At 37.2% G+C, this 19118-nt stretch overlaps 3 protein-coding genes across 3 annotated transcripts in view; 1 reads left to right on the plus strand and 2 right to left on the minus strand.

The window, feature by feature from the left end:
• Positions 1-15020, minus strand: LOC124160616. Its single transcript, XM_046536513.1, has 5 exons — positions 14901-15020; positions 14695-14825; positions 4184-4334; positions 3565-4106; positions 1-539 (listed from the first exon to the last, which is right to left on the minus strand). Exons 1-5 carry the CDS (start codon positions 14932-14934, stop codon positions 9-11), a joined length of 1389 nt encoding a protein of 462 aa, XP_046392469.1. The 5' UTR covers positions 14935-15020; the 3' UTR covers positions 1-8.
• On the plus strand, positions 14977-16352 carry LOC124160619 (mitochondrial import inner membrane translocase subunit Tim13). The gene is made up of 3 exons (XM_046536516.1): positions 14977-15176; positions 15283-15351; positions 15438-16352. Exons 1-3 carry the CDS (start codon positions 15078-15080, stop codon positions 15534-15536), a joined length of 267 nt encoding a protein of 88 aa, XP_046392472.1. The 5' UTR covers positions 14977-15077; the 3' UTR covers positions 15537-16352.
• The window catches only part of LOC124160617 (centrosomal protein 43-like), an 18985-nt gene continuing 15559 nt past the window's right edge, over positions 15693-19118 (minus strand). Inside the window, exon 6 of the mRNA XM_046536514.1 lies at positions 15693-15959. Coding sequence (XP_046392470.1) covers positions 15855-15959 — 105 coding nt within the window. The 3' untranslated portion in view covers positions 15693-15854. The remainder of the gene's footprint in view (positions 15960-19118) is intronic.

Consider the following 19118-nt stretch of genomic DNA (forward strand, 5'->3'; position numbering starts at 1 on the left):
TTGTCTTTTCATAATAACTTTTCACATTCATACAATTCATAAGTAAAGAGAGGTAAATGAAATGAGAGAGCTTTAATGTAATGATTTAATTTTTCCCTCCATTTATCCACAATATTTGGATCAAATGAACCCTGTTCAGTATAAAATTGGTGTCTCGATTCCACAGCTCCTTTTTGCGTATTGCTTCCTTTCCAGTTCAACCTCCACAGATCTCCAATATTACACACTTCACTTTTCTGGGAGTCACCAAAATTTGCAGCTTCTGGTGAATCACTGCCGAGCTTTTCAGCTTCATTTCTTGAAGCCATGAGCTTTTTCCAAACGTAGAACATGTACCAACAATTTTCTAAAGTGTGCGGCTCAAAACTGGGGCAACATCCACAGCCATTTCTCATGGTCTCCCCTTGCTCAAGACCATTCAGAAAATCTTCTGATATCTTCAAAATGGCATCAATGATGTGAGAAATCATTTTGTCCCTCAAGCACCCAGCTTTGCAAAGCCTTAAAACCAGTGTACAGTGTCTCTCCCAAATGTAGGCCTATAAAGAGGAGGGCATTTTATGAAATAACAATGAGTAATGAGATCACTCAAGGGTGCAAACATAAGAGGGCAGTTCTTTTTTCAACCTCCGATCATTCAGCATTAATGCAAGCCATATTAGCTACAGGTGAGTAGTGTGCACAGCAGGACACTGCACATCCTCTGTACCACATGCAAACAAAGCCACCTCAGTTGATTCTCCCACCAAGAGTGAACTGTGGAGCAACAACCACAAAACTTACTGAATGGCTTCAGCTTTGACATGCCTCGACAATTATGCTCATATGAGAAAATTTTTTATACCAATAGGGTGGTTTCCTATTAGTATTTTTTATTGCCTACATCGAAAGATTATTACTCCTGGAGTATGTATTTCACAATTTTAGATTTTAAAATGACAATATCTGTTTTTTGCGATTAAATGAAAAGTGAAATTTTCAAGCTCATGAAAGCACGACGGCTAAGTATTAATGCTGGGAAAAGCCCTTGTGATGTCATTCTGGTTCCGGCTGCTACCGAGCGATGCCACCTTGGTGCGAGGCTATGAGCACCGATACGATGCAGGCTGCTAGCAGGTAGTACTTGGCTTAAATAAGGATTATTAATACCATATCAAAAAAAGGAAACTTTCCGACCATAGGCAATTTTAACAGGCGATTATAATAGATGTTTCTCTGAGCTCTGCACCACATGCAAGCATTGGTAATCTCAGACGATGTATAACTCTTGACTACTCGTACAGTATCTGGGTCCCTGTGACGTTACATGGATTGCCATCGCATAGGCGCCAATCTGGCCTTTTTCAAATGAGGTTAAAATTGACCAGTAACATTCGTCTAAGCTGAGATTTCTGAAACCAAATAATTTGTATATTATGAATACACTAATGGTGGGTAACTAATCGCAATCAATGCCTTTCATTTCCTTTGATGAAGGAAACTATGTACCCTATTGTGACTAGAGATTAGAAATGTTTTCAAAATGATACACCTAAAACATAGCAACAATCACAACAATAACTGCAGAAAAAAATCACCAAGCAGCATATAAAATTCAGACAAACCTTCAATAATCAAAAGGTTATGGCAACAATGTTTCGGGTCCAAAACTGTGTATTGCTTGAGGTTTTCACGCAGTCACATGAAGTCACACTCACGCAGACATTGATAAATGCTGTTGCCTAATGCGGACCATAACAAAAATGGCGTAGCGCTATTAAAAACAAAAGAATAGACATGCTGACTTCTGAAATTCTTCTAATCAATGTCAAAGCCCATCCTCTCAGTACTGGTTCAACCACGGTCTTAGAATGGGTTCAACCCATCAGCAACTCCAGCTACTTTAGTGTGACATTTTTCACCAGTCGCCAAGCAATCCCAACCTTGCACCAAGTGACTTCCATTTTTTCACTAAAACAAATATGTGGCTAGGAAAGTAGAGTTTTCAAATGTTTGGTGAGCTCCAGGACAACTGTAAATATTACATTGTTGCCACAACATTTTCATTATTGAAGGTTTCTCTGAATTTTATTCACTGCTCGGTGATTTTTTCTGCATATCACTCGCAGTTACTTTCTATGAAGAGGGCATTGTATAGCTAGCCCACATGTATGACCAATGACTTGATCAACCAGCTGATTATGTTGAAAAGTAGCCACAAGTGTGCATAATTTTTAGCTATGGAATAATTTAAATCATTCGTTCTATTTGTGTCCTATCAGAAGTTTAAAAAAACAGCCCTCATATAAGACGGTCATGGTTTATTAGAAAGGTACAGTCAAAAGAAAATCTACCTGTAAATTAGAGTATAAAATTTGGCAAGAAAGTTGATTGAGGGTTATCGTTCACCATCAAAATAGATACTGGGAAAGCTGATGGCCCTTAGATACACAGAACAGAAGGAAGAGAGAGGGAAAATAATGTTGGAGAAATGAGCACTAGGCAGGCAGAATGGAAGGATGTTTCATACAACTTTTCATTTTCAAATGCCTTGACTTTTCTGTGAATTTTTAAATTTTCTTCACTTCCTATCAATGGCAAAGAAGACACAGGTTTTACATGGAAAAATGCAGCAAGGTATATTGTAAAATAAATTAAAGGAGAAGCAGGAGCAGTGTTAATAAGAGAAATCAAGTCAAGTAGCACGAAGTTGGCGCTACCTTGTGCTGCCCAGCCAGTCGGGCAACAAAACACCCACCTCACCACTCGAACACAGCGACAATCACCGTGTTCAACCATGATTTTCATCATTTACCAACTCCTTTGGAGTTTTTTTTTCTGTCCAAAACTTAATTCCCCTGAATTTCCATGGCTTCACTGACCAGTATGAACCCTGACATAGTGTCTCAATAAATGTATCAGTTTCTGACATTATTGATGTATTTTGGCATGCGGTTGAAAATCATAAAAATTAAGCCTTGGTGCAATTCTTCCACCCAAAAATAAAGCAGTTTTTATAAAATAGAATAGACATTAGAGCCATTTTTGAAACTTAGGGGATCAAAATCATCCACTATGCAACACGGATGGCTTTTACAATGGCAAGGCAAAGATAGCATTGGACAGAAACTGATAGTTGGGCATTTAGGGAAATATATATGTAAATTGGTTGAAATGGTAGGGAATGGTTGCTGTGAGAAATTACTATAGTGACAGGAAGCAGCTGCGATTAAAATATACAAAGAATGGTGACAAGGCCATTATAATACATTTATCATCACCTCCTTAGAGTTCTACTATCATTCTCGATCATCAAATATGAATGTTCAATCTTTGGTCTGTATTCACTTTATAGGTACCATAATTTATTTAAAATTTTTAGATTTTTATCAAAGTTCCCTGACTACTACATGAATTTTCATGTGTTAGTGGACACCACACTCATTTATTTTCATTATTCACATGACATTCTTAATGATTCAGGTAAAAATGAATTGGATGATTTTTTGTTCATTAATAAAAATATGGTATTTTTTACAAATATTATCTTTGGTGCATTTCCAAAAATAAGTCCAAATAGCTTACCTTATTCATATCTTTATCAGTGGTTAACTGATCGATTAATGTGGTAGCAAACTTCAAACAGGCATTTTGACAGTAAGTAAGACTCTCACTGCCAGTGCCAGCCATCTCTATCAGTTGCCCAATGGTTTTGATGGCATGAGCAATGAGTGAATTGTCATCATGTCCATCCCATTCTTGGGAATTTAAGCTCTGGCCCAAATATTTCAAAACACGCTCAAATGACAGACACAGTAGCTCGTTGGTTTCTGAGGACTGCAGGACATATCCAAGAGCACAACAAGGAATGGATTCATTGCTCCAACTTCTTCCACTTTTCCCAGTCACAGGATTATCCTCAAGTAATGCTTCAGGTGAGAGAAATAATTCCAAAACATCTTTAAACTTATTCGCTGGTATTGTGGATCTTGAATTTATAAAGCTCTTCAATTGAACTACAGCTTCTATGAATCTCACATTTGCGTCAGCCTCTGAATCATCATCTGACTTATTGTCTTCAGCATTTTTATCGAGCGACTCTCTCAGAGGAATATCTTGGGAAATGTCTAACGCAAAGTAATAAAATACATATATGAGATTAATCACATTTTTTCAGCACAATTCAACTCAATTTTAATCCTACCTATTTCATTTGAATTCTCCCTGATTTTTTCCTTAGACATGTCACCATAATCCGTTGGTACGACAGCCCAAAGTTTACTGAAAAGAGCCTCTTGCTGCTGAGAGATATCTCTCATGTGGCAGTCTTGGCCTCCATGTAGGACATTTTCAGGCTTTAATAGGAGAGGTAGAAGGTATAGATAGAGCTTAAAGCAACACATACAAAAAATCAAATGAAGCTAATGCCATTAAGTCCAAAATGGTAAATTTATACTTTCAGAAATCTTGACCATTCCCAAAGGATTAATACATTAATATGTACCAGGTATGGTGAGCAAATATTGGAAGGAAAATGACTGATTTACAGCATATTATTAATATACAAAGCAGGCTTCAATAAGATAAATTAATTGATGGACATGATATTTCGTGGAAACTCTGAACATTTTCAGTTGCCTCCGCCCTTAAAAATGATGCTTGGTTGCTAAAATTTATTGGGGTGCTTTTAATTTGTGTAGAAATTACACGCTTGTTTTATTTACCATGTTTAACGTTCAATATGATATGCTCACCTAATTCTGAGCTATTATCATGTGACTGTAACATGCTTGGGACTGTCCCCATAATCTGGACTGTAACATAAAAGCAAAGAAAACAAGGAATATCATTTCCAATTGGACCAAATCTAAACTCAAAAATTTTGAATCAAAACTAAGCCCATTGAATTGTTCAAATTGAGTGTACTCAAACTTTAAAATTAGTTTATAAGTCAAGCATTAAATAAATCATAATTCCTAAAAATTAACATTTACTTTAAAATAATCTCTTTGATGAAATAATATCTGTTAAGGGACTCACTTAACACTTTCAGTGCGGATGACATACATATACGCCATGAAGGCTTTTCCTCTCAGGCGGAAGACATAAATGTATGTCTTTGGGAGTTCGTTTTTCCGCTCGTCACTAGGGTGCTCCGAGCGCGCCTAGCGTTACTTTTTCACCCTCCCGCAGTTCGGGAGTGACCTTACACCATTGTGGAAGTGTCCGTTTCTTGTTCTATGAGTTCCTTCATTTACAGTGTTTTTTTTTTAGTTTAGTGCTATTTTTGGAAAAATTTGGCAGGTTGAGATTTTTCTTTTCATTTCCTTCACCTCTTTTTCATTATTCTCTTCGTAAATATCCCGTCATGTCTTACAAATGGATTTTTTTTTAATTATTTTTTTACCTTCCTTTTTAATTTATTCATATTTCATGTGCTATCACAAATATTATGATTGGACTAACTTTTTTATTAAAAATATTTATCCCCATTTCATACTCACTACATTATAAAAAAATGATCTTAGTACGGTGCTTCAGTTAACTATGTTATATTTGAATTTCTTTTTCAAGGAATTTTTTTATTATTGCAAATTACGTTAATCCTGAGTGATTTTTTTGGGTCTTTTTCATACTTTTACGGAATATTTTCTCATTCGTTTCTCTAGGTCATTTACCAATCCTCTATTTATTCCGATTTTATTTCATTTTCTGAGTTATTCATATGTCTTGGGGTTAGTTGCAGATTTTCTTCCTTTTCATTATAAATAACATTTTAATCGCGTACGTAATACAGCATTACATAATGCACAGTATTGGGCTGTATTTTTTTACTCATGTGTTTGTTTCCCTAGCTTTGTAAACAAAATTGCGGAAATGAATAGATAAACTCAGAGGCATTTTAAACATTTCGGCATTTAACCATTATTTATTCCCTTGAAATAGGATTTTTATCTTATTTTTTAATTTATTCATATCTTATGTGCAACCACAAGAATTATGATCAGCCTTACTTTTTGTTAATAACATGTATGCCCATCTGAAAACTCACTATTTTATTCCAAAATGTTTCCAGCGCGGTCCATAAGTTCATATTTTATACTTTATTAATAACTTTTTACATCATTATTGCAAATTACGTTTTTTTACATATTTTGGGATTTATTTTTTCTAATTTTATGGCATATTTTCTCAGCCGTAACTCCACATTAATTACTTGTCCTCTGTTCATTATGGTGTTTTCATTTTGTAGGTCATTAATACATTCTAGTGTTAGGTACAGATACAGTCTTACTTTTCATAAAAACTAACATATTGCAACTTATGCAACACTCCATTACACAAATTGTAATATTTTGCTGGATAATTTTTAAGGATCAAGGTTGGAGTCCCTCCCTACCAGCGGCACTCCCACGGATTATTTCAACTTGCAAATGAAATTTTCTTTGAAATAATCCTCTTGAAGACGGAGAAAAATGCAGAAAGTATTTTCCTCCGAATTCCTTCACCAAGGGCCTTCACTAAGGGCATAATGGGTTGGAAGCCGTTGGGCAGGGAAGAACTGGAAACTTGGCTGGGCCTTCTTCTCCACATGGGCACAATTAGGGTTAACACGATTTCTAACGATTGGAGGAGGTCAGAGTTAGTGCGAGTACCGATATTATGGGAGAAAATGTGCCGTGATAGGTTTTTAGGAATGATGCAGGCTCTTCATTTCTCCGCAAACCCTTGAGAAAATGAACCTTAACCTAGCGATAGGCTGTATAAAATTAGACCCCTGCTCGACTGTTTCCAGCAGTCCATGAAAGACATTGTTTCTCCAGGTAGGGAATTGTGTGTTGATAAAAAAATGTTTATTCCATAAATTTATATTTTTCTTGCCGTTCATTGTGTGTTCTATTTCTGTGGCTAGAAAAAATTAAATCTACGGCCTTTGAAACAAAAAATTACACCTAAAGACTAATTCCAAGATATTTTCGTCATTAACCTAAGGCATCAACGGTAGAAGAAGTATTGTAAACGGAAAAATGATAAGTTTACAACTTCATGCAAGTATATATGTGCGTAATGTGGGTTGCGTGAATTGTCAATTACTGGTGACGGGTGGCACACATATGTCATTAACGTTTTTTACAAATTGCGTGAAATAGAACCGAAAATTTTCACAAATTCTGTTGTATTACTTCCAACACCACCATTATGAAGGAAAATCACCCATCCGTCACAGGAGGTTACGGCAAAAATATCATCCGCATTGAATGTGTTAATAAGGAAGAGGAATTTTAATGATAAGTCAGTGTCACAAGTGAATGCAAATTAGAGTAAATTCAGAAGTTGCATTGATTTGAATTCCAAAATGTATCCTCATCACAATCAGTCGTGTGCATTGAGGGTCGGCTAGGTCAGGGGTGCAGCCAGGAATGAAGGCTGTGGGGGTTTAGGTGCAACTAATACCAGGGTGTGTGGAGGTATGGAATACCCACCAGGATAAGTGGTAGGTGCGAGATTAATAAATTGCAGAATATTAATATAAACTGTTCAAAATGGTGAGTTTTACAGCTTTCTGAGGGATATTTTATTTATCCTTACACTATTTTATAAGTAATATCAATCAAATTAAGTAAAATGGGTAAAACTTAAATATTTCTCTGAGCTCTCGGGGGGTTTTAACCTGCAAAACCCCCCCTCGCTGCGCCACTGGGCTAGGTTACCTCTGCCTACCCAGCATTCGCCAAAACTGCCAGGCACTTTGAGATCATCACTCGTCAAGAGTGAAGGTACCGAATTTTCTGACTTAGGGCAACAGATGGTTGTACCTGGGGCTATTCTATCTGTTGGAAGCCTAGGGTCTAGGGTAAGCTCAGAGATCTCTGAGGTCCCCTAACGTCTCACTTTCTCTATCTCTAGCTCTCAATGAAAATAGCCACTGCTAGGCTACGACAAGAAGTGGGCTACAAGCCGAATGTCATAAAATGCCCTTTGCCATTCCATAGAAATATCAGAGTGGAAACCTACAAAACTAAGCACTTTCAAATCTTGTTTGCAACAAAATCCATTGCATAGTTATTGAAAATAATCCCAGAGGCTATACTAACAAAGGCAGTGTTTTTTTTTAGAAAAAATAGCAGAGTAACAAGTACAATAGCCAAAATGGCACTGATTTGTCATCAATTTACGCAGAAAAGGAGAAAATATTCATAGTGTACAGTCTTTGCATGATCAATTCATTTTTTTCAATACTTTAATGATGCTTGTCAACATATTATTTTAAATAGTTGATTATACAGGGATGGGAAGACTATGACTGAGCAAAAAAATTACTGTATTCTTCCCAAAGAGCTATCAATCACCATAAGCATATTTGGAAGACAGTGGAAGAGACACAAGACCTATCTTCACAGTTAGTGAAATTATCATTAATGATCTAGCTAGACTACTACTGTATATACGTAGTACATTCACGCTTGGGCTGCGGGAGTTCACAATTTTAGCGGCCTGCCAGTGCAGAAGAGACCCCCTCTGCACTATGCACCCTCGGCCACAAGAGCTGGTCTGGTAGAGCTTAGCCCCTTAGCGATCCTTATGGTGAGGAAAAGTCCCCTAGAGCAAAATCTCCGAGTAGCATTAAAAATTTTGGATAAATACCATGGTCAGCGTGCAAAACGTACAAAAACATTCTCGCACTCTACTAGATAATGTAGCAAGGCTAACCATAGATTTACCAACTTATTTAATTTTAAGCCACTGTTTTTTTAGCATCATACGAGTCGATTAGCCCTTACCTATGGCCAAAAGATCCTAAGTACCATGATCCTTGACCTTGATGAGGACCTTGCAGATGAAAAAATATTAGCAAATAGATACATATTAGCAATAGCATATAAGTATGTTAGCAAGATTTGAACCTGGAGTTCCAAGATAAGAAGGTGAGTGCTGCCCTCACTGGCTTATCTTGGAATGTTCACTGTCCTGCACCCTACAGATACAGTACATTTACTAATTTAGAAGTTGATTTTTTTACCAGAAATGGTCGTTTTTTTATTAGCAGCCATATTTGTAATGCAAGGCATTAAAAAATAATGTCATTCACTCATATTTTAACTAATTCCCACATTCAAAATAGAGGAGCAACTTCATTTCTCTGGACCACCTTGAAAGGTGGGGAAAATGCTGAAGGAGTCCGAAGGCTTATTCCGAGATGTGAACACTAGGCCCTTCTGGGCAAATGCTCTACCCAATAACTTGCTCATGATTGCATGCTCCCAAAATCAAAGTAGGTATTTTTCAATAAAAAAGACGAGTTTAACTTACTCTCTATTCCTCTTCCCTCACACACCTTATATCAAATTTAGCATTATTTACTTATTGCAAATTACTTGGAAGAACACTGAGGTCATTCTACCAGATGTAATGTCACGGGTTCATAACCGGTCGCACAATGAATGGTCAAATGATGAGGGGAAATTCTTCCTTTTTTATTACTGCTGAGCAGCGGTGAATTCATAATCAAATTTGGGGGGTGGGTCATGAACTGAGTTCAGGGATTATGGAATACCCCCAGAAGATAGGGGCATTCTCCCATGTCAAATTTTTTGAAGTACCCATTTCACATGTATTTTTGGAGCCTATAATTTCATTTTTATTCTTAACAACAGATGAAACTGAAATTTTTATAAATTTAAAGGTTCAAAAACTATTAAACTAATACAAATTAAAACTTTTTGATAAAATTTGAGGGGAGGTCATGACCCCTGGTCCCCCCAAATCCATCCATCTGCTGCTGAGGGTAAAGAGATAGATTTTAATATGAGTCTTTCGCCATAACCTAGAAATTTCTTTCTATGGCAACTGTGGCTTTCATGCTCATCAAGAGACACAGCTGTGAGTGTCTGCTCCAATATCACAGTATACCGGGTATCTATCAATAGTGCAGTTTATTATCAACGGTTTATTAAGAATTAAATACAGGAGTAAGGAGGAATGACTTCCACCCAAGAGGTTGGTTGGCTTGCTGGAGCTGTCTCTTGGCTTGGACTCATTCGAGGTTAGCCTGGACTCATTTGCAGTAAGACTGGTCATCAAGTAAAAGCTACTTCACATCAAGTTCTCAAAACATTAATTTCTTATTCAGCAATGGTGAACTTGATTAACACCTTGAGTGCGGCATGACGTGATATCACGTCATGATGCGCTATCCTCTGGTGCTGATGACGTGATATCACGTCATGCGTACCCCGAGGGTTCCGGCCCTCCGTGAGTGCTCGGTTAAGTTCTATTATGACATTTTGCCCCCCTAAGTTGCTCAGCAGGGATCTAGCAGCGCATTTGTGAACGCCGTTTCAAGCAACCTTTCCTGGGAGGATCGGGAGAAATTTTTTCTTTTATCTTAAGGTAAGCCAATTTTCATTCATTTCCCCCCCTGTATTTTATGCTATTATTTTTATTTCTCTCTATGAATGCGTGAGTATGACAAATTTTATTTGAGTTTTATTTTACAAATCATAAGTATTTACTATCTGGAACTTAATTAAGTGTGTTTATTAATTTTTTATTCTATTTTAATAATGTTTAGCGAGAATATAGATATTTTTTTCCATCCTTCCTTTTTTTTTCTTGCGAGCCTAGTATTTTTTGAACCATTATTGTATGATATTAATAAGTTTTATTCAATTAATACATGAAGTACTGTGATTAGTTAAACTTAAAGGAAATTTGAAAATGCCATTACATTTTATTTATGCAACGTAACATATCTCTAACTTTTGCACCCTTCCTTTGTTTATCAGTGCAACTCCTAAGCAGGGAGGGGATCGACAAGCGGCAATATTACGAGAGTGAAGGAAGTTATTTACGGAAAAAGTGTAAGTTATTTATAATATTTATTGTTTATATATGTATATAATTCACCTATAAACATTCTTACTATAATTGCAAATAACTGTTTGCACATTATCCCATGGATTGGCGAAGAAGTGCTGAGGAGTTGCTTTATAAAAATGCTGTTATTTTCTCAATAACTGTGAAATCAATGGCTTATGGGTGCTCTCAATTCTTTGTCTCGCCATTGTGAATATTTAGTTCCTAAATATAGTTTTACATTAGTAAAGCTGTTTGTAGCATTTCAGCTTTGGCCTATTTCACCGAGAGTGTTTATTTTGATCCTGTTATTTATCGGAATGTTTACAAAAAAATACAATGTATTTATTGCAGATGGTACGGAAGCGAGGAGTAAAACGGAAAATTTTTCATGCTGGCCGGTAGTCAATGCCGCCTGAAAGAGGTGAAATTCTCTATTCATCAGCTTTTGCAGATGATCAGCAGTCTTCGACCTTCCATCAGGACCTGCAGCCATCGACGTCGAGGGAGGAAACCTCCGCAAGGACACAAATATTTCCTTCTTAGCTCTCTGCCGTCTCTAGACGAATGTACACGAAGAAGGAATAGCGGGAGCTCCTGGAAGAGAGCGGGATCAGGCATTCTCTGAAGACTCCGAGCTAGAAATTAGAGGGGAGGAGGGTGGGGAGGAGGTTGAACCCTCCCAGTCAGGTACTCCGTTGCCTCCTTCTAAGCCCGATCCCTTTATGTCAATCACTGGCCCATCCCCTTTTTCCTATTCTTTCCCTGAACCCTCTAACAATACCGTCAGTCCTCCTCCATCCGAATGTCCTTTGCGGTGGACCCGTAGTTCAGTGACCCCTCAAAATATCACTCTCATAGATAACCCAGCTCTCAACACTCCACCCCCTTTCAACGACCCAAAAGTTTTTTGCGTCTCCTTTTCCCAGACACCCTCTTTCGTATACAGACATACTTTCTTATAATCTCCGAAAGAATAGGTAAGGAATTGGAAACAATTGACCTTTGAAGAGTTTTATCTTCTTAGGCCTAATATTTTACAAGTTAGGAATTCCTATAACTAATATATCCGACTATTGGAGCGTTGCTATCTTGTTTGATCAGCTTTGCTTTCGGAAATATATGAGTCGTGATTGATTCTTTAGCATTCTTCAAGCCCTTCATTTTTCACCGAACACCGGCCCAAACGATTCAGAGACTGAGTATTTTCTCTAAAAAAATCCGTCCCTTTTAGATTCATTTCACTCCTCCATTGATTCCCTAATAATTCCTTCCCGAAAGCTATGCACGCTTTTTCATTTATCGTGAACCCGCCGGAAAGATTACCCTTTATAAATTCCGTCTTTCTGTCATTAGATCCTTTATTCTTCCATCCTATATTCCTTATCCCAAGCCACTTTTACCATCAATACCTCAATCTCACTTCCCTGAACTCATCCAAGAGGAAGGTGGCAGAAAGAAGAATCGATGGTGCAAGTATTGCACTATTGTGGTGCAAGCACTCTTGGGCATAGGAAAGAGACCGCAGATATCTACATTGGCTGCTAGGTCTCCTCTACTCTATCCCGAGCTTTTTTCTTTCTTTCATAAGAAGGCATGAATAGTATTATATATTTTTGTATCATATATTGCAATAGTATTATAGGTTAAATATATTGTTATAAAATTTGTGAGAGAGGTATTCCCTACATTGGTAAAACATACATGACTGTACGTAGTTTTATATAATATATAATTTGAAAATGGTCATCATTTCGATTGTATTGAATTTGCTTTGGGTAAATACAATATTTTTTTCATGTCATGTCATTCCTTTTTTCAATAGACTAGGGCTCTTTCATAAATAAGAAGTAACTAGAGATTTCCAAGCACGATCGAATTAGTCTTTCCCTCGTGTAGTTAGAAAGAACACGCCATCGTTGCTTTCGGTAATCGGGTAAGTAATAAGGGGCATACATGCTGCAAATATATTCCTAGCAATACGTATTATTGAATGGTTTACTCGAATTGATATTATTATGCACCAAATGAAAAAAATATTATTGCGGTAAAAATTTATCATTTTCAGATTTTCGCAGAATATTTGTAGTAAGAACCGCGATACGTGGCCTAAATGAAGATTACTTGTAAGATGTTTGCTTGCAAATACTATTAGTTCCAGTTTTTATGCATTAATTTCTAACTCGGTCACATCATATTGCAAAAATATGTTATTGGCTTAAGTTCAGAAGATAGTAATGAGGAAGTTATGGGTTGATTATTTCTGTTTCCACATCCATTTTTATTTCAGCAACGGAGTCTATACCCCAATGACCCAAAAAGGACACGCATCAGCAATCTTTCCTCACACCTTCCCCATCTTTTTGATGTTCCGATGGCACTCCCAAAAAAGCTATTCCTTGCTCTTACAAGCGGACCGACTAAATCTTACTATTACCCCTCGCTTCATCTCCGTACCCCCTCCACCTTAGAACAGCCGGCAGGAGTGGTGCACGTCAAGAGACACCCTAATACACCGTCGGAAAATAATCTCGAAAGCGGAGTGCCATCCATCTCAAGCACCTGCAGTGAAGGGAATACATAATGGTATATGAAAACCATTTTTTGTTAAATAACTGATGCTTACGGGTGGTCGTATGGGAAGAAAGGAATTGGAGCTGAAAACATGAAACGAGTAAAGGAATTTGTGACGAAATAGTGACTTCAGAAGAAAATGTAGAAATTATTCAATATTATAGAACCCTACCCCGATACTTGGGATTACTAGTACAAGGAATACGCCGAAATACCCTGCGCAGAATTACCATCCCAATCAAACAGCTGTTCACGGCGACTCCTTGTACTTATAACTTGCATTACATCCATCTAAGCCAAAAATTTCCCTATGGCAGTGGCAAAATACCAATGGCGATACCAATAGAACATTACAAATTCATTTTCCTCGTATTTTTTGGATACATAGCGCAGAAAAAAATTGAAAGAAAACGGTGGCGCGGGGAAAAAATCCGACAGTATGCAACCCGCATTACGTTAATATCCCGCTGTGCGGGTGACGTGATATCACGTCATAAATAAAAAAATTCATAGCTAACAAATTAGAGCCAAGAAAATTTTTTCATTATTTTTCCCAGCTCTTTTGGCACCCATGCATGCGTTTTGCATTAAAAAACGACAGCCGCACCGGGGGTCGATTTTGAGTTTTACATGGTCAGCATTGAAAGTGTTAAACATTAATGACATCCGAATGGCTTTCCCTAATATATTTATTATAATTTACGCATGCTGTTTAAGGAGGAAACAAATATTTGTCAACCTCAGTAATTTAACACTTCAGATGAAATACACTCATTTCAATAAAATTGCAATTCAGTCAATGAATTTTTTTACTCGGTCTGTACACATAGTTTGTAGCCTTTATCACAATTTTGGAAATTGAAATTGTTGAGCTGATATGGAAACTTCACCTCAGATCATTATAATTTGGTGCCTACAGCTAATAGTATTTTCACAGTAAGAACAATAATCTCCTCCTCCTTCCATGCATGAACTCCTTAAGGACTGCTAATTAGCACAGTAAATGGTCAATTACCTTGATTGATTGTACAGCGGTGTAAGGATGAAAGTTGAAGTTTGGATGTCCATTACTAAATGTAAGGTGTTGGGATATTCCAAAATCAATAGCATTATAAACTTATAAATTTCCTTCCCGTGAGTAAAAATCGAAAAATGCACATATCCCTTACAGCCAGCCGACTCGACTACACACACCAAACTCAGAAAGTTCTTACATATAAACCGCCATTACCTACGAAATTAGAATTAAAAACAAACTTATAGTTCACTATATTGAGTAATTACCAGACAAAAAGGCTGCTGCAAGACTGAAGCTTTTAAAGATGTAATATATTCCTCCGTGGAGCAGGTCTCAGGACGGGTTCTTATAACAGCAACTGCAATCGCAACTTGAAGTTTCCGGAACACATGATTGACTTGAAATAGGAATATTATATTTACTCGTGATGTACGTAAGAAAAATGAATGAAAATGGAAACCTAAATACTTACGATAAGTCACTCCGTCTTCCAAACTCAGCGCCATAGTTACTTGAAGCGCGATTTGCGAATGAATACGGATGGCAGCCCTCAATTGTCAACTCACATGGATATTTTTCGTATGCTTGTCCGTCTCCTGCCATTTCCTTGAAGACTCATATAGGGGAAATTATTGTAAATACAAATACCATGGATTCCCTAGGGCAGTTAACGGGCTCTCAAAAAGACGAGCTGATGGATCAGCTTAAACAACAAATAGCAGTAGCAAACGCTCAAGAGTTAATAACGGTAAGAACGTTACTGAAATGGATATCGTTGCCCCCGGCGCCGAGCCAGTAATTTTATTTCTAAATTTCTTACTCTGATTATTTACGCTAAAGACTTTTATTTTCAGAAAATGACGGAGAAATGTTTTAAAAAATGTATAACGAAACCAGGATCGTCCTTAGACAGCTCGGAGCAGGTGAGCACACATTAATCCTTTCATATAAGTGTATATAATTGTATGTGGTATATGTGCTTGATTTTAAAGTCTTACCTTTTTTTCAGAAATGTATTGCGATGTGTATGGACAGATACATGGATTCTTGGAATCTCGTTTCAAGAGTTTATGGCAACAGGATACAGCGAGAAAGGCAACGACTGTAATGATGATGTAAATATGTTATTGATGAACTCTTAGTGGTAGATTGTTATAGAGAAGAAGGACCAAAGTTGTCGCACGATGCTGGGTGCTGTTCGAAGTGGAATCTTGAAGATATGTTGGTGTTCTAATGTGGGTGAATACATTTTTTTCGCAGTGACTCATGTTCAATGTTTTCAACATTTATTACCTCTTAAAAATTGGCATTTTGACTTAGAACAAATATCTAAAGCTCACAGAGCCTGATATATAAACCAAGTGTCATTAAACTTCAACGTTAAAACTTCAATCGTAACAAGTACAGTTTTTAAAACTCAAGAATTTCAAGACACTGTTTCTTCAGCTTTCCGTTCACTCTGCAAATCTTCCATGTAGTCTGCCACCCCAGTTGGATTTGATATTGTTGCGTCAGCTGTTGTGTCTTCTCCCTAAAATATAAGTAAAAATTAGTGAATACAGAATTGGTAAGTAGACTTGTCTAAACTATATCATAGCCCAGATACTTACAGCTACCTATGCTCTACTATCACAATAATTTCAAAGTAATTGGAATTATTCAAGGTATGACATATTAGTAACTGGAAACCAAAATTTGAGACAATATACAATATGTGGTAGGTAAGGTAAAATAATATTTCCCCCTGAATTTAATAACAATGCAAGTAATTTTGAATCTACCTGGTATTTGAAGAAACTGACAAAAATACCATATTATTCTAGAGAAATTACAATGAAGGGCATTGGGAGTGAGACACAAATTAAATGTCAAAGCCTAATCTCTGTACAAATAAGTGCTTCAAAATTAAATACTCCTTAAGGTGGGTGTTTGATTTCATTTTAAATAACATTTCAATATTTTAGCTAACCAAGTTATTAATATTATAAAAATTCGATGACAAAATATAAAAACTAATGTGGGACCGAGATAAAAATTTTCTAGTTGACCGGAAATTTGTAGATACCATGAAGTTAGTTTTGTCTTAAAATTTTCATGCAACGTAAAACTGTCCTTACAAAGAATATTAGACTGAAAAATCTTGCCATCAGAAATAAAGTCCTGTAAGTCACTCCCCACCTGCACTGGCAAGGCATTGACTGGCCAATCTATTCTATGATTATGTCAGAACTAATAACCCAACCACTCAGCATTACTTAAATGAATAATGTTATCCGCATGATTGCTTTCTATTGCTGAATTTATTTATAATATCAGAGCTGGGGAAAGAAATAATTGAGATAAATATTCCCTGATTGCATCCTGTACCCAAAAGCTAATCACAGGAAGACAGACCATTGAAATACTTCCCAAAAATATTAGTGACAGCACCATAGAATAGCAATGCCTGCCTAATTTGTTGATGGCAGACAAAAGTCAGTTCTTACATGTTAAATGGAGAAATCAGAAGTTAAGATTATTTGTATGTGATCCATTGATATCCATGGGCAGTACCACTGCACACCATAGTCACAAACATAGTCGTCGTCAGCATGAACACTTTGGGGGGGGGGGGGGGGGGGGGGGGAGACAAATGGGTTTATATTAAATTTTTTTATACAATTTAGTCAGTCAGGACAAAGCTGACTTTCCAAATATTGGGGGGGACGCGTCCCCTATGGCGGCTACGCCCGTGGTCACAAATAGTGGGAAAACAGGCAAATGGGTCGCCATATTAGGCACCAGAAATTTCTTTATAAATGTTACATTTTTATCCCATTTCTCTTCTTTATCAAAAACTGCTTTTGAATTTAACCATGTAGTGCATCCATAAGGTTCCAGATAGTGAGTTCTCTGGCTACAGAGAATTCACTATCTGCAACAGAGCAGCTAAGAGACAAGTGAATTCTCTTGTTGAAAGAACAGTTATGGACTAAAAGTGATGGCATTCTGAGGTGATATTGGTGTATATGCCCAGGGTTTATCAGATTAGCATATAGGAAATAAAGATATGGTTGACAAGGATGATGGAGAAGGTGAGTTAGACGTGGATAAGTACCTAAAAATAGAGGGTAAGATAAAGCTTCAGCTAATCATTACCACAACTCTATTTTAACTTACAAGGAGAGGTCGCCAAAGTGATGTTCGGGATCTGAATGACGATGTTATTTCCTGAAACAATATAGGTAAGGTAGAAAAAGTGTCACGGCTTTCTTCCACATAGGCCCAGGTTCGAGAGATATTCGCATGTAAAGATTCCGCGCACCATGACTTCCTTCGACTACTCTCCCTCGTACAGCAAGCGGCGTAACATCATGAGAACAATTTTTGCAATTTGAATGAATTTTTGTGAAGCAATTCATAGCACGGCTGCAAAATAGTAGTTTCTTAATAAAAGAAAAAAGAGAGATTAGTTCACGAGAGGACTGTATCAAAATACATTCTTTGTTGCACTATCAATTGTCATCGCCTGAATTCGGTGACATGTTGAGATATGCCTGGTATGCCTCAAAACTAGTCGATGAAAGAACTGTATTTAGAAATGTAAGGGAGGTATGTTTCCCCCACGAGTTACCTGTAAAAAAATGTAATTGTTCCGATGTAGGTTTCATGAAATGTGCTTGGTGCAGGAATATCCTCTGTTTCAAATGTTTTTTGATGAATACCATCCGAAAATTTGTAAATTGACAAAATGAATTGATTAAATAATATTGAATTGCGGAAAAGAAAATTGTTCTCATGATGTTATTACATAATGCCCTTCCATCTACCCTGCCCCCTTTATGACATACCTTCTTGCGCCCTTCAAAGAGTTCCACCCCGACAACCTTCCCTCCGCAGTTGACCCTTGCTAATCCCTCAATGAGGTATCAGGGGCCCAACTGTGTGAAGAAGTGTGCGAAAGATAGACAAAGAAGACTTCCAGAACGGCTTGAGCAGGCAGTTGGGACGCAGGGTCATTGCACTTGACGGGTGATAATGGGTAGGGGAGGTACCTGGCTGGGGTTGGTGACTGAATATGCGGATACCCGGTTGTGTCTATTTGGTGAGAAGAATAAGTTGAGATCATAAATATATGAAGAGGCTGAGGGAACAATGTCTTGGTCGAGGATGAGCACATTACCTGGAAATTCACGCGTAGTTATATGCGTCCTCAAGTTCGCGTGGTAATTATATATTTATTTATTTAATCCAGTCCAAAAACAGCAAGAGGCCAATTAGAGAGGATAAACAATAACAGGAGAAACAATTTAATAATATAAAGCATCGTAACCATTAATGAACAAAAAATATTCAACAGTATTTACAAATAAATAACAAAGAATAATAAATTTTATCGGGTGGTGTGAGGAATAGGGGACAAATTACGATAGTGATGGAGCAAGATGTATGAGGTATGAAAAAAAGGATCAAATTTGGAACACATTCGGCATAGGAGTTAATGGAAGGAGGAAGTCTGAATAGAAAAGAGCCTTTGGAGACAGAAAGGCAGGGGGTGAAAATATGAAATAGGCCACTCGACCTCGTCGTGCACGAAGGTACGCGAAGCGGAAAAAAAGAAGGTCAGATGATCTGTATTTGCAATTAATGATATTCAAGAAAAGTCTCCGGTCATTGAGGATACGGCGATCAGCTAAAGTAGCAATGCCAA

This window comes from Ischnura elegans, chromosome 6, assembly GCF_921293095.1.
Source record: "Ischnura elegans chromosome 6, ioIscEleg1.1, whole genome shotgun sequence".
Taxonomy (NCBI): domain Eukaryota; kingdom Metazoa; phylum Arthropoda; class Insecta; order Odonata; family Coenagrionidae; genus Ischnura; species Ischnura elegans.